The 24,758-nt window shown below is 40.3% G+C and overlaps 1 protein-coding gene across 1 annotated transcript in view; it reads left to right on the forward strand.

Annotated features, from left to right (window-relative positions):
• Glud1 (glutamate dehydrogenase 1) overlaps positions 1-24,403 on the forward strand; it is a 37,972-nt gene extending 13,569 nt beyond the window's left edge. The window contains exons 2-13 of the mRNA XM_041662334.1: positions 709-789; positions 2,256-2,311; positions 5,385-5,448; positions 9,099-9,193; positions 13,186-13,365; positions 14,744-14,881; positions 15,581-15,718; positions 16,289-16,369; positions 18,134-18,257; positions 19,068-19,159; positions 21,590-21,652; positions 23,160-24,403. Of these exons, the coding sequence (XP_041518268.1) occupies positions 709-789; positions 2,256-2,311; positions 5,385-5,448; positions 9,099-9,193; positions 13,186-13,365; positions 14,744-14,881; positions 15,581-15,718; positions 16,289-16,369; positions 18,134-18,257; positions 19,068-19,159; positions 21,590-21,652; positions 23,160-23,279 (1,232 nt within the window). The 3' untranslated portion in view covers positions 23,280-24,403. The remainder of the gene's footprint in view (positions 1-708; positions 790-2,255; positions 2,312-5,384; positions 5,449-9,098; positions 9,194-13,185; positions 13,366-14,743; positions 14,882-15,580; positions 15,719-16,288; positions 16,370-18,133; positions 18,258-19,067; positions 19,160-21,589; positions 21,653-23,159) is intronic.
• Positions 24,404-24,758: the final 355 nt, after the last annotated feature.

The raw sequence follows: 24,758 nt of genomic DNA on the forward strand, positions 1-24,758 counted from the left end.
CCCACATCTGTAGTTGGATCCTCTAGAACTGGAGTTGCAGGCAGTTGTTAGCTGCCATAGGAGTCCTGGGAACTAAACCTAGGTCCTCTGGAAGATTGAGTGCCCTTAACTGCTGAGCCTTCTCTCCATACCCTGGAGATAACTTTGTTGTTGTTGAATTCTTTGTCTGAAGTGTGGGCACACCATGCCAGAGCATATTGTGAAGACGATAAAATACCTTCCGGCAGTCTGTTCTCTCCTTTTGCTTACCTTCCAGGGATCCAGCTCATTTAGTCAGACTTTCTCAGCAAACATTTTGCCCACTAGGCCCTCGGCCTTGCCTTCACCCAGGGAGAGAACCTTTGTCTTTGTGAAATTAGTTACTGCTTTTATCTACTGATCTGTAAGTCCCTTAAGAGCAAAGACAATGTTTTGGTCATCTTTAAATCCCTTTATAAGCAAATCTAGACTTCATGACCACTCTTGGCCATCAGAATACATTAAATTAATTAATTTAGTGCCCATTCTGTAACTCTTTGGTGTCTATTTACCAGCTTTTCTTTTTGTTTTTTATGATTTTCTTATATATATTTCAGGCGTGGCTGTAAAATATAAATGGTGTAGACATTTTCAATTTATAGCTATTATTTTTAATTAACTTTCCAGAGGTTTGTTCTAAATATAACTAATTCTTCCCCTGCTACCTTTTTTAAATGACAACATCCCCAGGTATCCGTTACAGCACTGACGTGAGTGTGGATGAGGTGAAAGCGCTGGCTTCTTTAATGACGTACAAGTGTGCGGTGGTCGGTAAGTGACTGAAGAACATCTCCACAGGCCAGGTCACTTCCTACTACTGTGTCTGTTGTGATATATGTGTGTGGAGTTAGAGCAACATTGTAGAGTTCTCTCCTATTTTCTTTACTTGGGTTCCTGGAATCAAACTCAAGTTGTCAGGTTTATAAGTACTGTTACCTGATGAACCAACTTATTGGCCCCAAGATTACTTTTAGTATGCTATAAAGTAATTAACAGCTGGGTATGGTAGCACACACCTTTAATCCCAGCACTCTCGAGGCAGAGGCAGGCAGATCTTGTCATTCAGGGCCAGCCTGGTCTACAGAGCTGGGACAAGCAAGGCTATTGCACAGAGAAATCCTGTCTTAAAAATCCAAATATATATAATGTTTTGACAGAACTGTTTTGTTTATTTTTAAAGGGCCTTGTTTGTTTATTAAGATAGGGTCTCAAACTAGATAGCCCTGACTGGCCTCTAATGCTCCATGTAGACCTCTTCTGCATCATGGCATCGAATTCACAGAGATCTTCCTCTCTGCCTCCCAAATGCTGGGATTAAAGGTGTGTGCCACCAGACCTGGCTTAGTCCTTTTATTTTCTTTCTTTCCTTTTAATTCTTGAATATGATTTAATACTCTTCTCTATTTCTGAATTACACCAAGACCTTACTGCTCAGGATCTCTGCAGAGGCTGTAGGAAATGTAGACAGTTTTCTCCCTTATTTCTCTCTGTGCATGTATAGTGTAGATCATCATAGATGGACACATCAGTATGTAACACATTACATGTAGGAGAAACATTGATTAAGGAAATACAAAATTTTGTCATCATTTCCAAACTTAAGCAGTGAAATTTTTATAAAAGCTAACTGGATTTTCTTTAAACATAGATCTCTGTTTTAAATGCTTATCCATATTCTATAAATAAGATCAAATCAAAGTAGAAGGAACATGAATGAGTATACCCTTCAAATCTAATTAACACCTTTTTAATGTCTTTGTTTTCTATGATGCTAATAATTGAACCCAGGGCGTTTGCCTGTTAGGCAGGCACTTTATCAACTAAGCTATAGCTTCAGTACTGGATTTATTTCTGGAATTTCCTAGAATTAAGAGAGTCATACATTTTTGTAATAAAGGTTGAGTATTCCTAACTTGAAATGCTTCAGAATCTGAAATTATATGACCACCAAGATGATGCTCCCAGTAGAAAGTGCCATATCTGATCTTAGCAGTGGGTATTATCAAAATGTAGGTGATAGTGAAATGCCTATACCATTACCTGTAGTCTATGTGTATATGAAACATGGAATTCCCATCTAGAGTTGGAGCCCATCCTCAAGATGTCTAATTGTGTATATGTAAATTAAAAATCTGAAATGTAAGAAATAAACAGTTGAAGATTGCTCCCCAGTATTATAAAGTTTTTATACTTTTTAAGTTTTATATGGAACAACATCTTTTAGTCTTCTGTTTCAGATGTGCCATTTGGAGGTGCTAAAGCAGGTGTTAAGATCAATCCCAAGAACTATACAGTAAGTATCCAAGTGGTGTTTGTATACACAAGGCCTAAAATTGTGTTCCTCATGCCAATGAGAGTAATGGTTTCCATTGCTTTCCTGAATGAGTAGGAAAACAAATAACTATTGAATTAATAATGAATTAGCTAAGTAGTGTATTTTGCCATCTGTGTTTGTCTGCTTGTTTGCCCCAATGAACTTTTTCTTACTTGATACTTAATATTTTCATATTCATAGACATATACATCTATGCTTTAAAATTTTGATCTGCAGTTTTAAGCTGTGTGTGGTGGAGCAGACTGGGAAGCAGAGACAGTCAGATCTTTGGGTTCAAGGATAGACTGATCTACATAGTGAGTTCCAAGATAGCCTGAGCCATACAGAGAAACTTTGTCTTAAAACCAAAAATAAATAAATAAAATTTTGAGTTGAAGTTCTAATATAGAGATTTTTTCTACTAATAAATAACTAATCTAATAAACATCTTATTTATTCTGTTAGTTACACGTTAATTAAAACTGATTGCTTCAATGATCAGCATAGACTAAATTAATGATTTGTGTACAAACATAATAATTGTGATTTTTATTCCCTCTGAAATTCACCTGTTGATGACTTCCTTGAGCTTCCTGTCACCCACACTTGGTGTATCTTATTTCTTTTTTTTTTTTTTTAAAGAAAACTATCTTTTTTCATTTTACATACCAGTCCCAGTTCCCACTCTCTCCCCTCCTTCCATCCTCTCCACTTTTCCCACCACCACCCCCATCTAATCCTCAGAGAGGGTAAAGCACATTGCTTTGGGGGAGGTTCAAGACCCACCCTACTATATCTAAGCTGAGCATCCAAAGAGAATAGGTTCCCAATGCATGGGCACAGGAGACCACTTCCTAAATATAACACCAGTAGTGCAGACGCTGAGAACAACAATAAATGGGACCTCCTGAAACCGAGAAGCTTCTGTAAAACAAAAGACACAGTCAGTAAGACAAAAAGACAGCCTACTGAATGGGAAACAATCTTCACCAACCCCACATCAGACAGAGGACTGATCTCCAAAATATATAAAGAACTCAAGAAATTAGACATCAAAATTCCAAATAATCCAATTAGAAATGGGGTACAGAACTAAACAGAGAATTCTCAACAGAAGAATCTCAAATGTTAAAAAAACATTTAAGGAAATGTTCAACATCCTTAGCCATCAGGGAAATGCAAATCAAAATGACTCTTAAGATACCATCTTACACCAATCAGAATGGTTAAGATCAAAAACACCAATGATAGCTTGTGCTGGAGAGGATGTGGAGTAATGGGAACACTCCTCCATTGCTAATGAATACAAACTTGGACAACCACTCTGAAAATCAGTATGATGGCTTCTCAGAAATTTGGCAATCAACCTACCTCAGGACCCAGCAATACTACTTACTCTTGGGCGTATACCCAAAGGATGCTCAATCCTACTACAGGGACATTTGTTCATCTATGTTCATAGCACCATTATTCGTGATAGCCAGAAACTACCTAGACCCCTCGACCATAGAATAGATAAAGAAAATGCGGTACATTTACACAAGGGTATGTCTTATTTTTATAGCTCTTTTAAGAATCCCACACTCACTAGATGGTGGTGGCAGTGCACACCTTTAATCCCAGCACTTGGTAGACAAGAACCAGGTGGATCTCTGAGTTCAAGGCCAGCTTGGTCTATAGAGCAACGTCCCCAGAGCAGCTAGGGGTACATAGACACACCCATGCTCTCAAATGTATCTTGCCCCCTTTTTTTTTCTTTTTTTGAGTACCTTTCTGTTAGCCCTCATGCCTGTATTAAAACATCTTTATGAAACCCTGATCTCGTTTCACTTTTTTTTTTCTAAAAAAATTATTTATTTACTGTGTATACATTGTTCTGCCTGCATACCAGGAGAGGGCAACAGATCTCATTATAGATGGTTGTGAGCCTCCATGTGGTTGCTGGGAACTGAACTCAGGACCTTTGGAAGAACAGCCAGTGTTCTTAACCTCTGAGCCACCTCTCCAGCCCCTCGTTTCACTTTTGTGCATGAGTTTTGTTTTGTTTTTTGAGACAGGGACTCATTCTATAGCCCCGGCTGACCTCATCCTCTGCAGTCCTCCTGAGACCCAAGGTTACAGGCATTTAACATGTAAATGAAAATACAGGCATGACCCACATAGGTCTATATAGATATAATTATTTTGTATGTGTATGAGAGACGGAAACAGAAGGAAGAAAGGATTTGGGGTTGATATCACTAAGAAGCCCTGGTGCTTATTATTTATACTCTAGGATGACTTCAAACTCGGTAATCTCTCTTCTACCTCTCAGCTGCTGGAATTGCAAGGACCCACTGTCATATTCTGCTTTAACAGCATTTTTCCTTTTTGTTTTTAGACAGAGTCTCCCTACATAGCCTATATCTGTCTCTAGATCCTTCTGCCTCAGTATCCCCATCACTGGAATTATATTCACTATACCTGGCAGGTATAGGTGGATCTCTAAGGTCATACAGCCAATATAGACTGTATAGCAAGTTCAGCATGAGTCAGGGTTGACTTGCTCATAGTAAGACTCTCAAATCAGTCAATCACCTATGTACACAAGCACACACCCAAAGGACTGAAGATTGGACCCAGGCTCTGATCCTCATATACTAGGCCAGCGCTCTACCACTAAACTCTTATCTTTTCATTCCTCTTTACGTTTTCATTCTAAGACAGGGTTTCATAGAGTTGCTTTGAACTCTTTGTAGTCCAGGAGGCCTTTTAAAATCATTTTTGTGGGGGACTAGGATTACTGACCACTGGTTGTTTTAACTAGTTTGAGATACATAGCAAGTTCAAGGTCTGCCTATGTTATTAACTCTGTCTCAAAACAAAACAAAAACAAAATAGTAAATCGTGCCTGCTCTACAAGTTGTACTGTGTAGTACATGAGGGGATGTGGAAATGCTCTTTACATAGAAAGCAGGAGAAAAATCCTCTCCGTTTGATTTTTGAATCAAAATGTTTTTCATTGTTCTCTCTCTCTCTCTCTCTCTCTCTCTCTCTCTCTCTCTCTCTGCAGGATAATGAATTAGAAAAGATCACACGGAGATTCACTATGGAGCTGGCAAAGAAGGGTTTTATTGGTATGTATTGCTCTATGTGTTTCTGTATAAGGTGGAAAAACCTAGCAAGTAGTGGTCTTGAATTAAACTCCTGCCTTTATAAAATGTCTGGATGTAGTTGTCCTTTCCCTTCCAGAACCAAGTTTCCTTATAGATCTCATAGACATATCTTGGCTGTTTTTGACACATCTTCAGTAGGCAAGTGCAGTTTCTCACCACGCAATGTGGGCCAAGGACACCAAGGAGAGATCTCTCCTGCCTTGTTTGTATTCTTTTCTGAAACATGGAAAAGGCCATGACTACTAATACTGGATTTATAGCAATATTTTAACATGTTAAAAAAATGTTTTTTTTTTTAAATAACCATCCAGTTTTTTCCCAAAGCCATAAAAATCTGATATCATTTGAAACCAGTGCTTTTTAAAATATGAATTAGCTGTTCCTTTTTAATATGCATGAGATGTTCACTGGGAACTGACAGTGAGGCTGGTGTAGTGTACTCAATAATCCAAGTTAGTTAGAGGGTCATGTGCAAAGCTTGCTAAATTTCTAGGAGTACTTCCATTTGCTTGATAGTTTTTATTGCCTTGTATTTGTTATGTTCTTTGTGAGATATGAATATTCTTTGATGTATATATGTTATTTACTCTGATTTCTAAGCAGTTTGTCTCATATTTCTTGGTCTAGAAGACTTCTGGTTTATTTAAATAAAATAATTAAGGTTACTCAGTAAAGTATTAAAAGAAAACTGACTGAAAAGGAGGTTGGGGCACACAACCATACGCTTAACTCTGCTTTCCTACCCTGTGTTTTCCCTCCATGTTTCCTCCACCAATGACATGTTCCTATGAAAGTAAACTATAGTTTGACCCTTGACCTGTTTTTAGGAAAAAAGATATGAAATAAATGGATTAATAATATACGGAAAGATAGAATGTCATGAGATTTGGTCTAAAAGCAGAGTTTTTGACATGCCTTATGAACACTGTTGTGACGCTTACTTGGGCCTCATTGCACAGGAACATTTGCCAGCAGAAGTTAATGAGCCCCTAACTATTGCCTATAGGGATGTTTTCAACATGGTGAACTGAAATCATGACTCAGCCTGGTGATGGCCTTAGTGGTCATTTAAATAGCGCATTTCTTCTTAGCCAAAATCTTAATTCTGTTTTAACATCCATTTGTTTAGGCTTCATTCAGTCATAGCTATTGCATCTAGAGTGTTTGCCAGTTTAGTTATGACAGCTCCAAAAAGTAAACGGTGACTCATTGGAACTCCGAAAGAGGGCAAGCTGTAAATATGAATCATTTGGCCCTTTGTGTGTAGAGGGCAAACTTTCAGAGCTTCTCTGTTTTCTCACTTCCCTTTCTGCAGAGTTCTCCACTGTGACTCAGTCTGAATTCTTACCCTGTTAATTTTGTGAGCTTGTCAAATGCCATGGAATATGGGTGGGAGAAAGCTAAGATTTTGATATGAATTGTGTGTATCTGTAGACCATTTTGGGGTGGGGATTGCCATATTTACCAAATTAAGTCTTCCAATCTGTGGCCATGGACATCTTTCTGTTTGCTGAGCCTCTTGTTTCTTTAAGCATTGCTTCACATTTTCTTAGGACTAGAGACAACTCCCTAGTCTTTTTGGCTATTATAAGGGAGGTTGATTTGCTGGGTTGTTTTGGGGGTTGGGGGGGGGGTTGTTTGTTTGATTGGTTTGGTTGGTTGGTTTTTTTTTTGTTGTTGTTGTTTTGTTTCCTTGGTTGTTTTTTTTTTTTTTTAGTATACTTAGTTTCTGTAATCAGACCCACATGGTTACATATTTAATACAATGTTGTCCCTGTACAAAAGGAAATGATGTTTAACATTTGTAGACCAACATTGCTGTTTATTTCTGTACAGTGTCAGCTTAGTAAACTTGGAAATTGTTTTCTCATTAGGCTAATTCTCCTTGCTTCCCTTGTTTCTTGTGAAATAGCTTATCAGTCAGGAGTCATGGCTTTATATTTTTTCAGAATCTCTTTCTGATTCACAAACACCTGACCTCAGACTTACCAGTTCATATTGCTATCTGAAGCAAGACATGTTCCTGAAAACTAGAATAATATTCCTTAGATATTTATAAACAGATTTGATAGTAATATCTCCTTTGTAGCTTAGGAAAGAAATGCGGTTAAACAAAGTTGTACTGACCTACAGCCTAAGTGTATCAACTGGAAGTAAGCACAGCAGACAAGTAGATGAGGTAGAACAACTGTCCTTCAGATGGAAACGCGCTGTGGAAAACAGGCTTGAGGAGGTTACGCATCCTTAGATTTAAAGATGCCTAAAGTGAAACAAGACTGTGGAGTGGCAGATTAGGTTGGGGCATAAAACTTGAAACTTTACTTAAAGGTTTTCTTCTGCCAATCATGTATTCATATCACAATTTGTTCAGAAAATTAGTATCTAGGATTGGGTCCCTTGAAAGAGCTTTATTTTATGGAGAACTTAATAATTTGAGCAATTTTGAAGTTATTTTTTAGTGAAAATAATGTATAATATAATTAAAACAGCATATGGTAAAAAGTTATAATGCTTAAATCCAAGAATATAGTAAAAAGTTATTGATACCTGTCTTTCTAAACCTGTATACATGTGTATGTAGACAAACATGGGGATCGAGAGGGAAGGAAGAAGATAATAGAATTTATGTAAATGGAGCATACATAGCTATATGAAACCTGCCTTTTTCTACATTGTGGGTTTGGTAATCATTTCAAGTCATTTACAAGGTTTTAAATGCAGTGGTGGTGCACACCTTTAATCCCAGCACTCAGTTCTCAGCGAGTTCAAGGCCAGCCCGGTCCACAGTTCTAGGACAGGCTCCAAAGCTACACAGAAACCCTGTCTCAAAAAAAAAAAAATCAACTTTTTAATGACTTTGTGTAGTTATGCCATATCTTACTTAATTTTCATCCTAGATAATTTTTATATTATAGTTTTGAGAGTATTTTTACATAGTTGCAGTTGGATTGATCATCACTGATGTGTTGCTCAGAAAGTTCACCGTATCCAGTGGTGTTAGACGTGGTAGTGGTACTGTCACTACCTGGAGGCCAATGTTTGCTATTCTCATACTTATTTTAGTTTGCTGTGCTCTGGGGAACTAAAAGCTAAGCCCAAAGCCTTCCTATACACCAACCATTGGCCACTAAGTCAAACAAGAGTATTTCCTGAGTAAAAGCGTCATAGACCTTGTAAACACTTGGTTCAGCAGTGCCACTTCCCCCTTTCTCTACCTAGTGAGAAGGCCTAAGCCATAGGGAGCCAAACTGTTTCATACACATCTGCTCAGTAGCCAGAATAATCCTGTCATGGTGGTCAGGATGATACAGTTAAGAAACTGAGGCTGAGACAACAATTGCCAGTGTCCTACGCTGAAGTCCCAAGAGTGACATATCTTTTGTCCATAGGTAGCTTCCAGATACAACCCAGTAAACTTCAGTGGAAAAACGTAGCTATATGGCATTATATATACAAGTTTCATAAAGAAGAGGAATTTAATGAGTATTTTTGTGACTTCTAAAGTTTTCTAGCCACAGTGACTTTGTTCTCTTAGAGAATTGCAAGCATCTTTATGTTTGAGATAAGCTTTTCTTAAAAACTGGCACACTGCCCTTTCCCTGTGCTCCCAGGTCCTGGCATTGATGTGCCTGCCCCAGACATGAGCACGGGTGAGCGGGAGATGTCCTGGATCGCTGACACCTATGCCAGCACCATAGGGCACTATGTGAGTATCCACTGAAACCCAAGGCTTCCTCTGTTGCTATCCACAAGAAGTAACAATCCATCTGATTTAATGAGAAATTGGTAATTGCTAGATTCATCTCCCTTTTAACTGGAAACTCGGCATGCATATTACTTTTCCCTCTGTCTGTTCTAAAACTTAAGCATAGTAAGCGTGAACTGGGCTTTTGCTTTCGTGCTGGGCACTAAGGCCAGACCTTCCCAACCAGGGCAGCTCACTTGCTGAGGCACTAGATGGGATGCTCAATTCTGTCTTCCCATCAAAGTGCATTCACTTAAAGAGGAGCTAAGGCATGTGAGCTAAGGTATGGAGATGGTGTGAAGCTTTGGGGTTCTGAAGAAGGCCTTTTTGAAAGGATATTTGGTTGAATTTCAACATCTGGAGATTTGGGTACTAAGAGGACAGCAGAGATTGAAGGTAAGGCATACATGTGTAAAGGTGGTGGAAGAGGTAAGTGAACCACAAATGTCAAGTCCTGGCGTGGGTTTTACTTGATAGTGAAGAGACTTGGCTGTGGCTCATCCTTCAGGAAGAGTTGCTGTCTATGTGACAGCAGCCCCTGTCTCACAAACCCAGCGCTGGAGAGAACAACTTGTCCCTGAAGGCCATGAAACCTCGGGAAACGAAGCGTCCATAAACTAAGAAGAAAAGTGAATATTTATTTTTGAGAGAGAAAGAGAACACAAGAGCATGAAGTTGGGTGGGTGGCTAAGGAAAAGGGGATTTTAAAAAACATGTGTTTATACTAAGTAGAGTCAGGTGTGTGCTACAACTGGCATGTGCGTAAGCTGTTTCAGAGCCGTGGAAAGGGGACCTAATCAGAGCCTTTGGAAACAGGGTCAATGCAGGCCTCTTTGGAAATGTTCTGAGCTCTGAAAGATAGGGTTCATGTGAGCGAGGGACGAGGCAGAAAGAAGTATTTAAAAGTCCTGAAGTACAGAAGACAAATGAACTTCAAAAACAGGGTACAGGTGTTGTTGCCAATCAGTAGGTGAGGAGAGCTGCCAAGTTACTGCCTATTAAGGACTTCAGTCTTTGTCGTGAAAAAGAAGCTATGGCAAACTCATAATCAGTGTTTCACTGTGTGTATAGCAGGAGATGGAATTGTTGAGGGCTGGATAGAGGCTCCCAGACCACAGGGGGGTATGGAAAAGGGAAATGGGACATTAAACGTTCAGCTAAGAAAGTGGCATTAGGGAGACGCAAAGGAATGGCAATCTAAAAAGTCACTACTGACTGGAAAGAGTTTTGTTGTCTGGCTGTTAATTGAATATGAGCCATTGATGCGAGAGGCAGATCATGTAAGAGAAATACAGTCCTTTGTGAGAGTGTAATGCTGGGGCAGTCAGGGTTGTCTGTCCAGGGCCCTAATGGGAAGGGGGCTTTGGAGGAGAGGCGGTGTTGCACAGTGCTTAGAGCCCAGGCAGGCCATGTGAATTCTAGTCCTGCCTTCTTCACCCTCTAGCTTCATGTGCTGGAGACTGCTTTAGCTCCTCAAGTAAGGTAACAGTAAGATCTTCTTAAGACCCTAGAAGGATTAAATAGGGTAATGTACTTAGTACAGTGCACAGCCCTTAGTAAAGTGCAAAAAGAGGAAAAAGGTACTACGCTGTGTGAGTTGTACCCATCTGTGAAATGGAGCGCAACAGCGTTAGATTTAGACCACCACTCCCCTTCCATGGCTCCTTTCTTTCCCTAAAGAAACAGTATTTGCTGTGTAGCCCTGTGTAGACTGGCACTTAGAGCTGTCCTCTTGCTTAGGCTCCCAAGTGCTGCTGCGTTTGCAGCCTTCACTGTCACTCCTGACTTGCATGCCACCTGATGTTGGGAAAGCACCGGATGTGCTTTCTTGTTCTTGACCAGGGCTCTGCACTGACCTCTGCAAGCTAGTCAGCAGTGCACACCCTATTTCCCATAGCTCCTTCACAGTTGTGGCAACATGAGGAAGTTTAGGACACTCTGCCAAATAAACCCTTCCATCTTTAACTGATGGGAAATCTAAAGACCCAGACCGCGGTAATACAGAAGCATCATACTGGCATCTAACCCTATTGACAATATGGTCTTGGGGGACATGGGCATGGTTCCTACCTACCTCCTGGGTTCCCAGACCATTAGGTATGCTGGAGAGTCACTGGCACCAGACCTGATCCCAACAGTTATTTCTTTCTGCCCAGCATTTGCATTTCCACAATTTATTTAGAACCGCCTGGCACCAGCTTTGCAATTCTGTATCATGGTGTTAATTATTCATGAAAGAGAACTGTGGGAAAATACTAATTCTGAGGGCCTGCTAGACTGCCTTCTTTTCAGAGTGGCTCCATTCTTTTTGGTGGTAACTACCAATAATGCAAGTCTAAGTTATCGGTTAAAAAATATTTAAGTAAAGGAGTCAGGTGACTTCTGGGTGGGGATATGCTAGAAACTTGAGCACTTCATTGCAGGAGGTAATAAATTCACACAGGAATGCTTTTGCACCTGCTTTAAAATTCTCCTTTATCTTCTGTTGTTCTTCTGGGCATGATTACTGCCTCTCATTTCTTCTGTTCCGTGATCAGTGTGTCTGTTCTACAGTGTTCTCCTTGCTACATTTATAGCGTGCTTCAGAAGGGATGCCCTGCCGAGCCAATTTTTTTTTACTTTTGGGTGTACGTATGTCTGTGTGACCATTGTCAACACTGTCTTCTGCAGTTGCTCTGCTCTTATGTTTTGAGGCAGGGTCTTTTTTAATCCAGAGCTCACTGACTTGGCTACTCTGGCTGGCAGCAAGCCCCAGGGATATTCATGCTTGCAAAACAGTGTTTTACAACTGAGCCATCTGCCCAGGCCCCGTTTTACTAACTGTGCCTCTTTGTAAACAAAAAGACATGCACAGCCTTAACTGAAAGAAGGTAAAAGGTAGGTAAGATGAAAATCGCCCTCTTCCTCTTGGCAGATCTATTAGTGCTACCAAAGGTACAAGCGTCTTGCCATAAATACCATTTTAAAATTGTCTTTTGAATGTCATCTTTTGAAGTTCTTTCTTTATTTGAGGTAGGGTTTTACGGTATAGCCCTGACTGTCCTGGAGCTCACTGTGTAAGCCAAACTGGCCTTGAACTCAAAGATCTTCCTGCCTCAGCCTCCCTACCAAAATGGCGAATACATGCACGTGCTACCAATCCCAGCCAAAATTTTTTTTAATGATATGTTAAATTTCAAAACTAGTTTGGTATAATACAACACAATATCTTTCCATTAAGGAAAATCATAATGCCTTTTTCTGGTTCTTGGTTTTTTAGGGTTTTTGGTTTTTGTTTTGGCAATCTTAAGGCATTCACAAGTGGAATGTGAACTCTAAGTTAATGTGGCTTATTTTCAGTGAAGGAGTAATAACTTCAAGATGAATCACATCTATGTTTATGATATTGTTATTTGTGCTTAAGATTAAATTTCTAAACTTTTTCTCTCAGTGTGAAAAACAGCCTACCTTATTAGATTCTTAGAACAGAAAATTGGAAAAGACCTCTCCCTGTTAGTTAATATGAACTTTATGTGACTCACAATTACTCAAAGATTTGCACAAGCTTGTAGATTATATTTTTATAAACAAGATACCCTTGTCTTGAGCTTCTCCTGCCTCAACAAATGCTGGGGTTACATACAGGCAGTGCCACGACACCAGCTTACACACACACACACTCTTACTAAAAATGTTAAGCTAATAAGAATGCGCTATGTGTATTGGCTTGATCATAGAAACAGGATTTAGTACTGGGTATAATGGCACATGCCTATAGTCCCAGCACTTAGAAGGTTGAGACAAGGATTGCAAGTCAGCGAACTGTCTCAAAAGAGATGTAAATTCTGACTCCTTTCCTCTCAAAGGCTTTATTATTGTTGTTGTTATTTATATGGTATTGGGTTGAATCTCAAGCCTCACTCACACAGACAAGCACTTTACTCATGAGCTATAACTCTAGCCCTCTCTTACAGGATATCAATGCACATGCCTGTGTTACTGGTAAGCCAATCAGTCAAGGAGGCATCCACGGGCGCATCTCTGCTACTGGCCGTGGTGTTTTCCATGGCATTGAAAACTTCATCAATGAAGCTTCCTACATGAGCATTTTAGGAATGACACCAGGATTTGGCGACAAGACATTTGTTGTTCAGGTAAAACAATTTGGGGGGTTGGTTTGGTTTTGCTACTTGTATTTACTTACTTATGTGGGAAAACATACATGCTACAGGGTACATTAGAGGCCAGAGCAGGAGTCAGTTCTTCCACCAGGTAAATTCCAAGGATTAAGTTCAGGTCATCAGGCTTGGATACACATGCTCTTACCCATTCATCCAGCCCCCAGGTTTTGTTTTCTTTCTTTTTTTTTTTTCTCTGAAACAGGGTTCCACTGTAGTTTTAGAGCCTGTCTTGGAGCTAGCTCTTGTAGACCAGGCTGGCCTTGAACTCATAGAGATCCTCCTCTGCCTCTGGAGTGCTGGGATTAAAGGTATGCGCCACCACCGCCCAGCCGGTTTTGTTTTCTTAATAGCTGAGATATATATATATAAATAAATTTAAAGGTTTTTCAATTTATGGCATTAAAAATTCTTTGAGAATTTATTAGATTTTAGAATGGTTTTCAGGGGCTGGAGAGATGGCTCAGTGGTTAAGAGCATTGCCTGCTCTTCCAAAGGTCCTGAGTTCAATTCCCGGCAACCACATGGTGGTTCACAACCATCTGGAATGAGGTCTGGTGCCCTCTTCTGGCCTGCAGACATACGTACAGACAGAATATTGTATACATAATAAATAAATTTAAAAAAAAAAAGAATGGTTTTCAGAGTGAAACATCTTTTTTCTTAACCTTGATCTGATTCATAGAATTCAACCTAATCTTTTAGATTAAATACACTACTATCACTTCTTTTGGTCATTATTTAAGCATAAAATTGCATTCAGAAGGGAAAAGGCCTCAACTGTAAAGCCATTGTAATTGTGCAGAAATATTTTCACACTGACCTAAATTTGTTTCCTGTGTCAGCATGTATTTCACTTAGAAGTTTACACTTGGCATTACCGTAAAATAGCAGTGCACCTTTATATATACAGTCATAAGACCCTAGGCTCTGACTGCATTGGTGTGGGTCACTTCTCCAGGGCTCAGTCTCATAGGTAGCAGAAGGTTTCAGATTTGTAATCATAGAAATTTATCATTAAAGAAGCCATTCAGTACATTGCTTCTCTTTTCTTTAATATATTCACTTGTTTGTGTGGGTTTCTGTGTGCCACAGTACATGTAGAGGTTGGAGGAAACTTATAGAGGTTGGTTCTCTCCTTTCACTATATGGGTCCTTGGGATAGAACTGAGGTCAGCAGAGTTATACTTGGTGTCAAGTACCTTTCCCATAAAATATCTACTGTCCCAGGACATTGCCTCTTTTAGCAAAATTTTTGAGACTTGCTTCTAAACTATCAGTAAAGATTTATGCTGATGAGAATGAATTGTACTCTCTGCATCGAGTCTATGTCATGCATAATTGTTCTGCACAGGGATTTGGTAACGTGGGCCTGCACTCCATGAGGTATTTACATCGTTTTGGTGCTAAGTGTGTTGGTGTTGGTGAATCTGATGGGAGCATATGGAATCCAGACGGTATCGACCCGAAGGAACTGGAAGATTTCAAGTTGGTAAGTTATTCTAATATCTGAGCAATCTTTTAAAATTTTAAGAGGTTAGTTTTTTGGGTTTTATTTTGTTATTTTAATTTTGTGTTCGTGTGCTGTATAGCATTCAGTTGGAGGTCAGAAGACACCCAGTAGGGCTCTGCTCTCTCCACCATAGGGGTCCCAGGATTTAAATTCAGGTCATTGTTTGATGACAGGCACTGAGCCTTAAAAAAATAATATTTTCAGTTATTTCTTTTGAGGCAGGTGAGACTTGTGCCACTGTGCACATGGAGAACAACTTGGAAGGTGTTTCTCCTTCCACCACATGGGTCCTGGGTGGTTAAACTCATCATCAGGCTTGGTGGCAGGAAACTTAAGTGTTCTTTCTTCTGCCGTTTGGTTTTATGTTTGGGTGGTGAGGTTGGGGTTTTTTGAATTCAAACTTGTTTTGATCATCTTGCTTCTTCCTTCCAAATGTTGATAGGTTATTTATCTTTTTTGAGGCATGGTCTTGCTGAATGTGCTTAGTTGGTCTCATATTCTCTGGGTAGCCCAAGATGGTTTAAAACTCATAGCAATCTCCTTGCCTCAGCATCCCTAATGTAGGGATTATAGACATGAGCCACTGTACCTGGTTCTAAATAGATGTTGTATAATAGGCACTGAAGATTGCATTTAAACTGTGTTGGAACCCTTAGTCTGACTTTGACTCCCTTACAGCAACATGGATCCATTCTGGGCTTTCCCAAAGCAAAGGTCTATGAGGGAAGCATCTTGGAGGCTGACTGTGACATCCTGATCCCTGCAGCCAGTGAGAAGCAGTTGACCAAGTCCAATGCTCCCCGAGTCAAAGCCAAGGTAAAAACCCTTGTAGAAACAAATGGGCATCATCTGTGTGCTGTGTCATAAGAGCTCATGAGTGGCATCATCAGTGTGCCGTGTCATAAGAGATCATCAGTGACTTTGTTTGAGTCACAGAATTTTACCCCACCACCACCACTTTCAAAACATAGTTAAAAAAATTAGAGAAGCAGACAAATAAAAGGTAACCTTTGGGGCTGGAGAGATGGCTCAGTGGTTAAGAGCACTGGCTTCTCTTCCAAAGGTCCTGGGTTCGATTCCCAGCAACCACATGGTGGCTCACAACCATCTGTAATGAGGTCTGGCGCCCTCTTTTGTCGTGCAGGCATTCTTAGAGGCAGAATGTTGTATACACAATAAATAAATGAATCTTAAAAAAAAAAAACTCATCCTTTCAAAAAACAAACATAGCTTTTAAAAAAATGAATGGTAACCTTTATATACTTTGTAGAGCAACTAATTTTAGCTGAAATTCTTCTACTCTTCCTTTAGCTCCTTATACAAGCAGTCTGCTCTTTGCTGTGAGAATTTTCCTGGCATCTGTGCCTGTCCCCAATTCTCTTGCAGATCATTGCTGAAGGAGCCAATGGACCGACCACTCCAGAGGCCGATAAGATCTTCCTGGAAAGGAACATCATGGTTATTCCGGTAAGACACCTGTCTTTGTTCCTCGGGTTTCATGTGCTCTAGGAATCATTTCTTTTGCTAGCAACTGGCAAGAGAGAGGACCCACTGGTGACAAAAGTTGTAATAAATTTCTAATCTTTATTTACTTTTAAGAAAAGGTCTACAAGAGTCAGTTCCAGGACAGGCTCCAAAACCACAGAGAAACCCTGTCTCGAAAAACCAAAAAAAAAAGAAAAAGAAAATATAATATAATGGCAACAAGGCTAAGGCCAGGGTCGCAGTGTGTAAGAGCACAAACATGAAGTTCAAGGGTCAATCTGCAGCACCTTAAGAAACAAGTGACAGAGGCAGGGATCAGAAGCATGGTTAGTGTAATATACCGGTCACTAGCAATGTGAGGAGGGTTGGAAGCATGGTTAGTGTTATATGTCATTCACTTTTTCTCTAGCTTTCAGTTGTAACTGGAGTAAAAGTAACCCTCAAAATCCAGTTATGTTAATTTGTATGCTGGGTCAGAAATACAATTCTAAGTTAAAGTCGTAAGTGTTGTTACCCAGTTTGTAACTTTATGCATTTTGAGTGTCTCTTACTGCTCTTCTGAGAAAAGGAAGAAAAAGGAAAGGAGAACTTAGGGCTGAAGAGATGGCACAGCCATTCAGAGCCCATAGTGCACTCCCACACTCAGAGCCTCGTTGGGTGGCCCACAGCCTGTGCTCCAGCTCGGGGGTCCCACACCCTCTTCTAGCCTCTGTACACACTCATATACCCACGTATACACATTTATTTCTTCTTTTTTTTTCTACTATGAAGAATATGTATTCAGAATTTGGGGTGAAAATGGAGGCGTTATTGGGACTTAAAATGAACACTAAATAGCTCATTTTGTAAAAAGCATGTGTGGTTTTTTTTTTTAAAAAAAAAACTCACTTAATTGAAATATGCTGTCTTAAGGTGGTGGCAAAGGTAGTACCATCCTCTGGTGAGGCACCATCAGTCCACTGGCTGGTAAGCCAGGCCTTTAGTCTGAGATCATGGTAAGAATAAGCTAACTCTCACCAAAATCATTCAGTGATGTCGATATATTTGCAGTGTTTGACATTCTCTTAGAGTTGCTCTTACTGAGGTGAGGAACAATGACCAGAGGGACACTTCCACATTGCTGTTCATCAAGGAAGTTAGGGTGGGAACCCCGAGGCAGGAGCTGATGCAGCAGAGGTAGAGTGTGGCCCCCTGGCTTGCTCAGCCTGCTCTCTTACAGAACCCAGGACCACCAGCCCAGAGGAGGGCCCTACCCACCATGGGTTAGGCCCTCCCACGTCACTAACTAAGGAAATGCCCACAGCGGCATTTCTCAACCTTAGAGTTATAACCCCTTTGCCAAACATCTACCTCCAAAGGTATTTACATTACAATTCATAACAATAACAAAATTACAGTCATAAAGTAGCAATGAAAATAATTTTATGGTTGAGGTCACAACATGAGGAGCTGTTGTTAAAGGGTTGCAGCGTTAGGAATGTTGAGACCACTGCCTTGCATACAGATGGATCTTATGGAGGCATTTTTAAATTGAGGTTCGCTTCTCAGATGACTTTAGATTGTGTCAAGTTGGCACAAAAACTATGCAGATGTTTAGTCTACCTGGGTATTGAAATTGAGTTCCTGAGCCTGACAAGATGGCAGAGCAGCTACAGTTACTAAATGCCAAGCCTGACATTTATTAAAGCCATCTTTTCTTTTATTTCTTTTTTTTTTAATGTATTTTCCTTGTCATTGTGTGTGTAGGATCTCTACTTAAATGCTGGAGGAGTGACAGTGTCTTACTTTGAGTGGCTGAAGAATCTCAATCATGTCAGCTATGGCCGATTGACCTTCAAATACGAAAGGGATTCTAACTACCACCTGCTCAGTGAGTTCTTCCTTAGAATCTTGTTTGTGTCTCCAAAAATTGTCCTTTGGGCCAAAGAAAGCTGGGAAAGCATAGACACTTAGGGAACCTCTTCTGATAATCCTAGAGATCTTTGCCTAAGAACAGAAAACAGTTTTTCCATCTCCTGGTTCACAGAGCAAAAGGACACATTTTTTTAAAATAATGTTGTTTTCCACAAATAAAAATCTATAGATTAATGACACTCTAAAAAGCCTTTTTTAAACCTGAACCCCACCATTGATCTTATTCATCCCTATCTCTAGTTGCTCTCAGAAAAGTCCTAGCTAACATTTATAAAAAAAAATTATAATGAAACCCATTCTTTTATACACTAATTGAAAGAAGTGCAGCCTAGTGTGGATGCCCATTTTGAGTCCTCTGGTAAGCATTTTTATTTGACCGGAGTAAACTCACTATTGAGAGCTCTCATCCAGCTGAAATAAAATCAAGACCTCCCACTGCGTCCCTGTACTCTGCCACTCTGAGAATGTTCCTCTCTGTCCTTTTCTCTTCCCTCTGAATTTCTTTTTAACAGAGCCAAGAGAAGAAAACCCTAGTGATGGGCGTTATGGAAACAAAGCAGTGACCTAAATTCACATTTCTATACGAATTTGGCAGGCTTCTCCTTGCTGAGCTTTTAATAATTAACCCTTCTGTGTCACTAGGAGTAAATGTTTCTAAACCATTAGTTTGTGGGCTACACACATATATAGGTTAGAGTTAATAAGTCATATATTTATTTTCTCCCTCTGTTAACAGTATCTTACGTGATGTCTTGGCTTCTTACAGTGTCTGTTCAAGAGAGTTTAGAGAGGAAATTTGGAAAGCATGGTGGAACTATCCCTGTGGTCCCTACAGCTGAGTTCCAGGACAGGATATCGGTGAGTGACGCCTTACACACGCTCCTGCCTTGTCTTTAGGCTAGACAGAGTAAATGGACTCTTAGCAAAGGGTTTTAGCCATAGTGGTATTTGTGGTCATAATTCATCATTCCATTCTAAAAATGATGGCAAGTAAGTAATTCTGTTTGGGGTACTTAATGATTTGACACAATCAATCCTAAGGATTTCCATACTTTTCAACTCAAGCTTCAGAGAACTAGAATTGAAAAGTAAACATGAGACTGAATTATATGAAAATATGAAATAATTATATGTCACATAGTTAGCAGATTAGAAAATAGATAAGTCAATCAGTTTTTGGCAAGGTGTATCAATAGTGTATATACATTACAAAGAACTTACCAGGACAGAAAATACAGAAAATAATGGGTTACAAAGGTATAGCATATATGCATGGGGAAAAAAAAATATTTAACCTGTTTTATTTTGTTCTATTTCTGTGGTACTGGGAATTGGACCCAGAAACTTTATGCATGTCAGGTTAGGGCTCTATCACTGAGCTACAACCCCATTCCATTCCCAAGTAGTAGATCTTTAAAACTCACTGCCTCTGTTGAACGGTCATACTTTATTCCAATAATACTACAGATAGGTACAGCTCTTCTGAAAATTCTGAGTTCAAGACCAGCCTGGTCTACAGAGTGAGTTCCAGAGCAGGCTCCAAAGCAACACAGAGAAACTCTGACACACACTCTCTCTCGTGTGTGTGTGTGTGTGTGTGTGTGTGTGTGTGTGTGTGTGTATACATATATATACTTTTTTAAATTTATTTACTATGTATGCAATATTCTGTCTGTGTTGTGTGTGTATGTCTGCAGGCCAGAAGAGGGCACCAAACGTCATTAAAGATGGTTGTGAGCCACCATGTGGTTGCCGGGAATTGAACTCAGGACCTTTGGAAGAGCAGGCAATGCTCTTAACCACTGAGCCATCTCTCCAGCCCTTTTTTTTAAAATATTTATTTATTTATTATGTATACAATATTCTGTCTGTGTGTATGACCGCAGGCCAGAAGAGGGTACCAGACCTCATTCCAGATGGTTGTGAGCCACCATGTGGTTGCCGGGAATTGAACTCAGGACCTTTGGAAGAGCAGGCAGTGCTCTTAACCTCTGAGCCATCTCTCCAGCCCCCCCCCCTTTTTTTTTAAGAGGCATTTGGTTCCAGGTAACAATTTACAAGTGTCCTGTGCCTCGTTTGTCTTCTGTCTGTAGCCCTAGAACTCAGAGGCAGAACTAGGAGGGCTGCTTTGAATTTAGGGCCAGCATGTACGTGTCATACATACATATGTACACACGCATGCATGCACACAGGCTCCGGGAAAGCTCAGGATTTTGATTATTTTGTTCATTGCTGTGTCCCTAATGTCTGAACATGCCTAAGACATGGTATTCTTAATAAATGTTTGATGGATGAGTGAAAGAAGCTGTACTCTTCTGCCTGTTAAGCGAGTTTGTTTCATCTCCCTATTTTAGAGACCAAAACAAAGTATGATACAAATGCAAGATGTTTAGTGTAAATAACTTTGGGTTTCTTTGTAACAGATAACCATGGATTAGGTTGAACTCCTGATCTTCCTCCCTCAACCTCCCATGTTCTAGAGTCACAGGCATATAACTTGTTTTAGTAACCCACTTCATGATTTTATCTGGCACCTTAGGATATATATATATTGTATAGCTGTCTTATGTCACATTAGGAATGGAAGTGACTTAGACATTTTTTGGTTTTTGTTTGTTTTGTTTTTGTTTTTCAAGACAGGGTCTCTCTCTGTAGCCCTGACTGTCCTGGAACTCACTTTTGTAGAGCATGGTGTCCTCAAACTCAAAGAAATCCACCTCCCTCCCACGTGCTGGGATTAAAGGCATATGCCACCATGCCTTGTGCTACACTTAAATTTTAAAGAAATACCTCCAAGAAATAAATTAGATAGAATAGTCTATAGAAATAGTCTAGAGAAATATAGAAAGCTCTTTGATCCCCAACTTTAAAGCTGGGGCTACTAAGTACACAGGCAAGATCTCCCCAGAGCTGCTGTCGGCTTTAGCCGTGTCCCGTCTGTGTCTGGTGGCCCTGCACACGTAGAGAGATGGTGAGTGCACCTTGACAACGTCTGTGTAGAGTATCTTGAGTGGGAGCTGCTATCTGACCTCTCACCGCCCTCGGACTGCTTTTCTGTGTTTGTTTTAATATCATCCTATTTCATGAGTTTTGTTGCTGTGTAATATCATTAAAACAGCTATGTTTGGAAAATTATTTGTCTATCTTGCTAGCATACACTGATACAGAACAGAAATTCTATATCTTTCCTATATTGCTGCAGTATCAACTTAATCCTTAGTATTCTTCTAGAGACATGAAGCATATCTTGATGTGTTTTTGTTAAGTTAATGTTATTTTTCCTAACAGGGTGCCTCTGAGAAGGACATCGTGCACTCTGGCTTGGCCTACACAATGGAGCGATCTGCCCGGGTATGTATGCAGATGATAGCAGCCTTTGTGTTAATCACATGAAACACCGGTTAGCACGGTGTCTTGGCAGGCAGATTGCGTTTCTGATGCTGTTACCTGATCCCCGCCTCTGCACAGCAGCACTTGTCCCGTTGTAGCCTCCATTGATGAGCACTGTCGTCAGTACGTCCTTAGGAAGAAACGAGCACTTCTGGTTCTTCCTGAGGATCCGGGTTCAATTCCCAGCACCCACAGGTCACTAACTACTTTCACTCCAGTTCTAGAGGATCTGATGTGCTCTTATGGCCTCTAAACACACTAAGATGCAAGCAAAACAGCTCTATACAAAAATATAAATAACTAAAAAGACAGCTGGCGAAGCTAGCATGCTGTGCGTCAGTCGCTATTTAATAGCCCAAGCTGACTTAACTATAAAATTTGGTTTAAGTAAGAACTTTGTGACTTTTGTTTGTTTTTTTTTTTTTATTTTTAATCGCTTGAATGCTTTTTATACCAGGCCTTAAATGTGGCACAGTGTGAGCACAGCTTTTCCGACACAGTTCTTTTGTCCTTTGAGACAGGGTCACTCTCTCTAGGCTGTCCTGGAACTCTCACAGTAGACCAGGCTGGCCTTCAACATCAAGATCTGCCTGCCTCTGCCTCCCGAGTACTGGATGAAAGACTGGTTTCTTCTTGATCAAATTCTGTCCATGTTGATTTCCAGGCTCAAGTAGCATAGCCAGAGTCTGCTGAAGAAGGCGGTACTTCTTAGTGTGCTGTTTTCTGAGGGGAGGGGTATTTTGTTGCATTTTAAAGCAGGGTCTCACGTCCTAGTCTGGCCTTGTTTGAACCTTGAACTCACCTCGTAACTGAGACGTGGTTGAGCTCCCTATCGTCCTCCACCTCCCTACTGCTGGAATTATTAGCATGTGCCGCTATACTTGATTCTTGCTGCTTTTCTTTTTAATTGAGACATGATTCAAGCACTCTAATGGACTGGCAAGATGACTCCATGGGTAAATCTGACAGTCTGAGTTCAGTCCGTGGGACTCACATGGTAGAAAGAGAAAGCCAACTCCTTAAGTATTCCTCTGACGTCCACATGCACATCGGTACGTGAGAGTACAATGCACACAGCACACACATACACAACAAAATATATTCATCAGCTTGTAGTATATTCACAAGGCTGTATAGCTGTCATCACTGAAATTCTAGAATGTTCTTAGTGCCCTGTTACTGGTTATTTTAAACAATTACTAAGTGTGATCTGAGCTCGTTCGAGATCACAGGATAGTTAACAGACAGAGAAGCCATTCACATCTGTAGTTCTCAGGAGCAGTTATTGCTGTTCACTGGATGATAACAACGGAGAATTTGCTGCTCCAGTCATTTGCCTTTGGCTGTCTAAGTCTTACAGTTAGTTGGTCATGGTGGGTGAGTAGTACCCAGCCTCCATGCATACCTTTTGTGTTCACAGCCTGACACTCAGTCAGGTGGTCTCACTGCCTTTTCTCCTTCATTCCAGCAAATTATGCGCACCGCCATGAAGTATAACCTGGGATTGGACCTGAGAACAGCTGCCTACGTCAACGCCATTGAGAAAGTCTTCAAGGTGTACAACGAAGCTGGTGTGACCTTCACATAAACAGGTCACAGCTGACTTCTTTATCACCACTTCACCTATAATTTCTGCAGACCTGTCACAAGTTTACATGTAACCACTGAAATCTGTTCTTGTGACTCATTAGTTAATGGACACTGTTCTCAGCAAGTCAGTCTGAATCAGCCCCTTGAGAGATTAGTTAGAGGATCATGTACAAGCTGATGTGTCAGTAGGAATCACGTGTATCAGAACTGGTTAGGTACTTTTTCTAAGTGCAGTCTCTGCCTGCCTCCTGGCTCTGCTGCCTTGCTCTGGGTCCTTGCCAACAGGGTCAGTGCTGCTGGCAGGGAAGCAGTCAAGAGCAGCCAGCCACTTCTGGACAAGCCTGGGAACTTGGACACATAGAAGAGTAGGTGCGTGGCATTTTCCAAAGGTGGCATGGTCCTCAAATGAGTTATTGCTATTTTACATCTACAAAATAACTCAGTTTTCTAAGTTGCAAACAAAATAAAAGCTATTTCTCTTATGTATTTTATTCTTTGAGAATAAAATTAGTACATGCTGCTGTAATTAAATTGCCTTTAATCATTTAAGCCTGACCTCAACTCAAGCAGTGAATGCCTAAAAACATAATGAATGAAGAAGCTAGTTTTTATAACATAAAACAGTATCATTTGTAGCTATTGGCACTGCATTGTTGTCCAGGAGAAAGAACGTGGCACTGTGGGAGCACTCTCCTCAGACCTGCAAGTGACAGGGACTCTGGGGAATTTGTAACACAGTCCAGGGAGTGCAGTAACCTCCTTACCATGAAAATGACTTGTTCTTCCCATTTGAAGAGCTATTGTGTTGAGTAGTTGAACCATAATTCAAATAGTGTCCCAGAAAAAACCTTGGGCTCCCTGTTTGGAGTCTGGCTGGCTCCACCTGACTGTGTCCCTTCTTCCGAGGCTTTGCATTCTGCACACCGCTTCACTAACAGCAGGCTGGAGACTGCCTGGAGTGTTGGCTTTTGAACAGGAATGCTCCACAGAAGTACCAGATATTATTTATATAAGAAGAAGTGCTTTTTTTTAACAATGCCCTTTCAGAAATCTCTAACTACTTTGTAACTGCATGATTAACTTGGTGATAAAAGCAGTTATTAAAAGTCTACCTTTTCTAAAGTGTATGTTTCTTTTCTGTGTTTTCATATTTGATAGTCTCTTAGTAAATGATAAAACAGTAATCGAGTTTCAACAATTTTTGTAACTGTCTGTCTATGTTACTTCTTTTGTTATGAACTACTAAAATTTTGGGTTTTGGTTTTAGTTTTTCAAAACAGAATTTTTCTGTGTAGCACTGGCTATCCTGGAACCAGCTTTGTAGACCAGGCTGGCCTCAAACTAATAGAGATCCTCTTGCCTTTGCCTCCCAAGTACTGGAATTAAAGACATGTGCCACCACCGCCTAGAGAACTGCTCAAATTTTATTCTTGGGTTATTTTTTATTTCATTTTATTAAACTGTAATGGCTGTTCTC

Source organism: Microtus oregoni, unplaced genomic scaffold (genome assembly GCF_018167655.1).
Source record: "Microtus oregoni isolate MIOR12 unplaced genomic scaffold, Mior012 000013F_ref0000133, whole genome shotgun sequence".
Lineage (NCBI taxonomy): Eukaryota > Metazoa > Chordata > Mammalia > Rodentia > Cricetidae > Microtus > Microtus oregoni.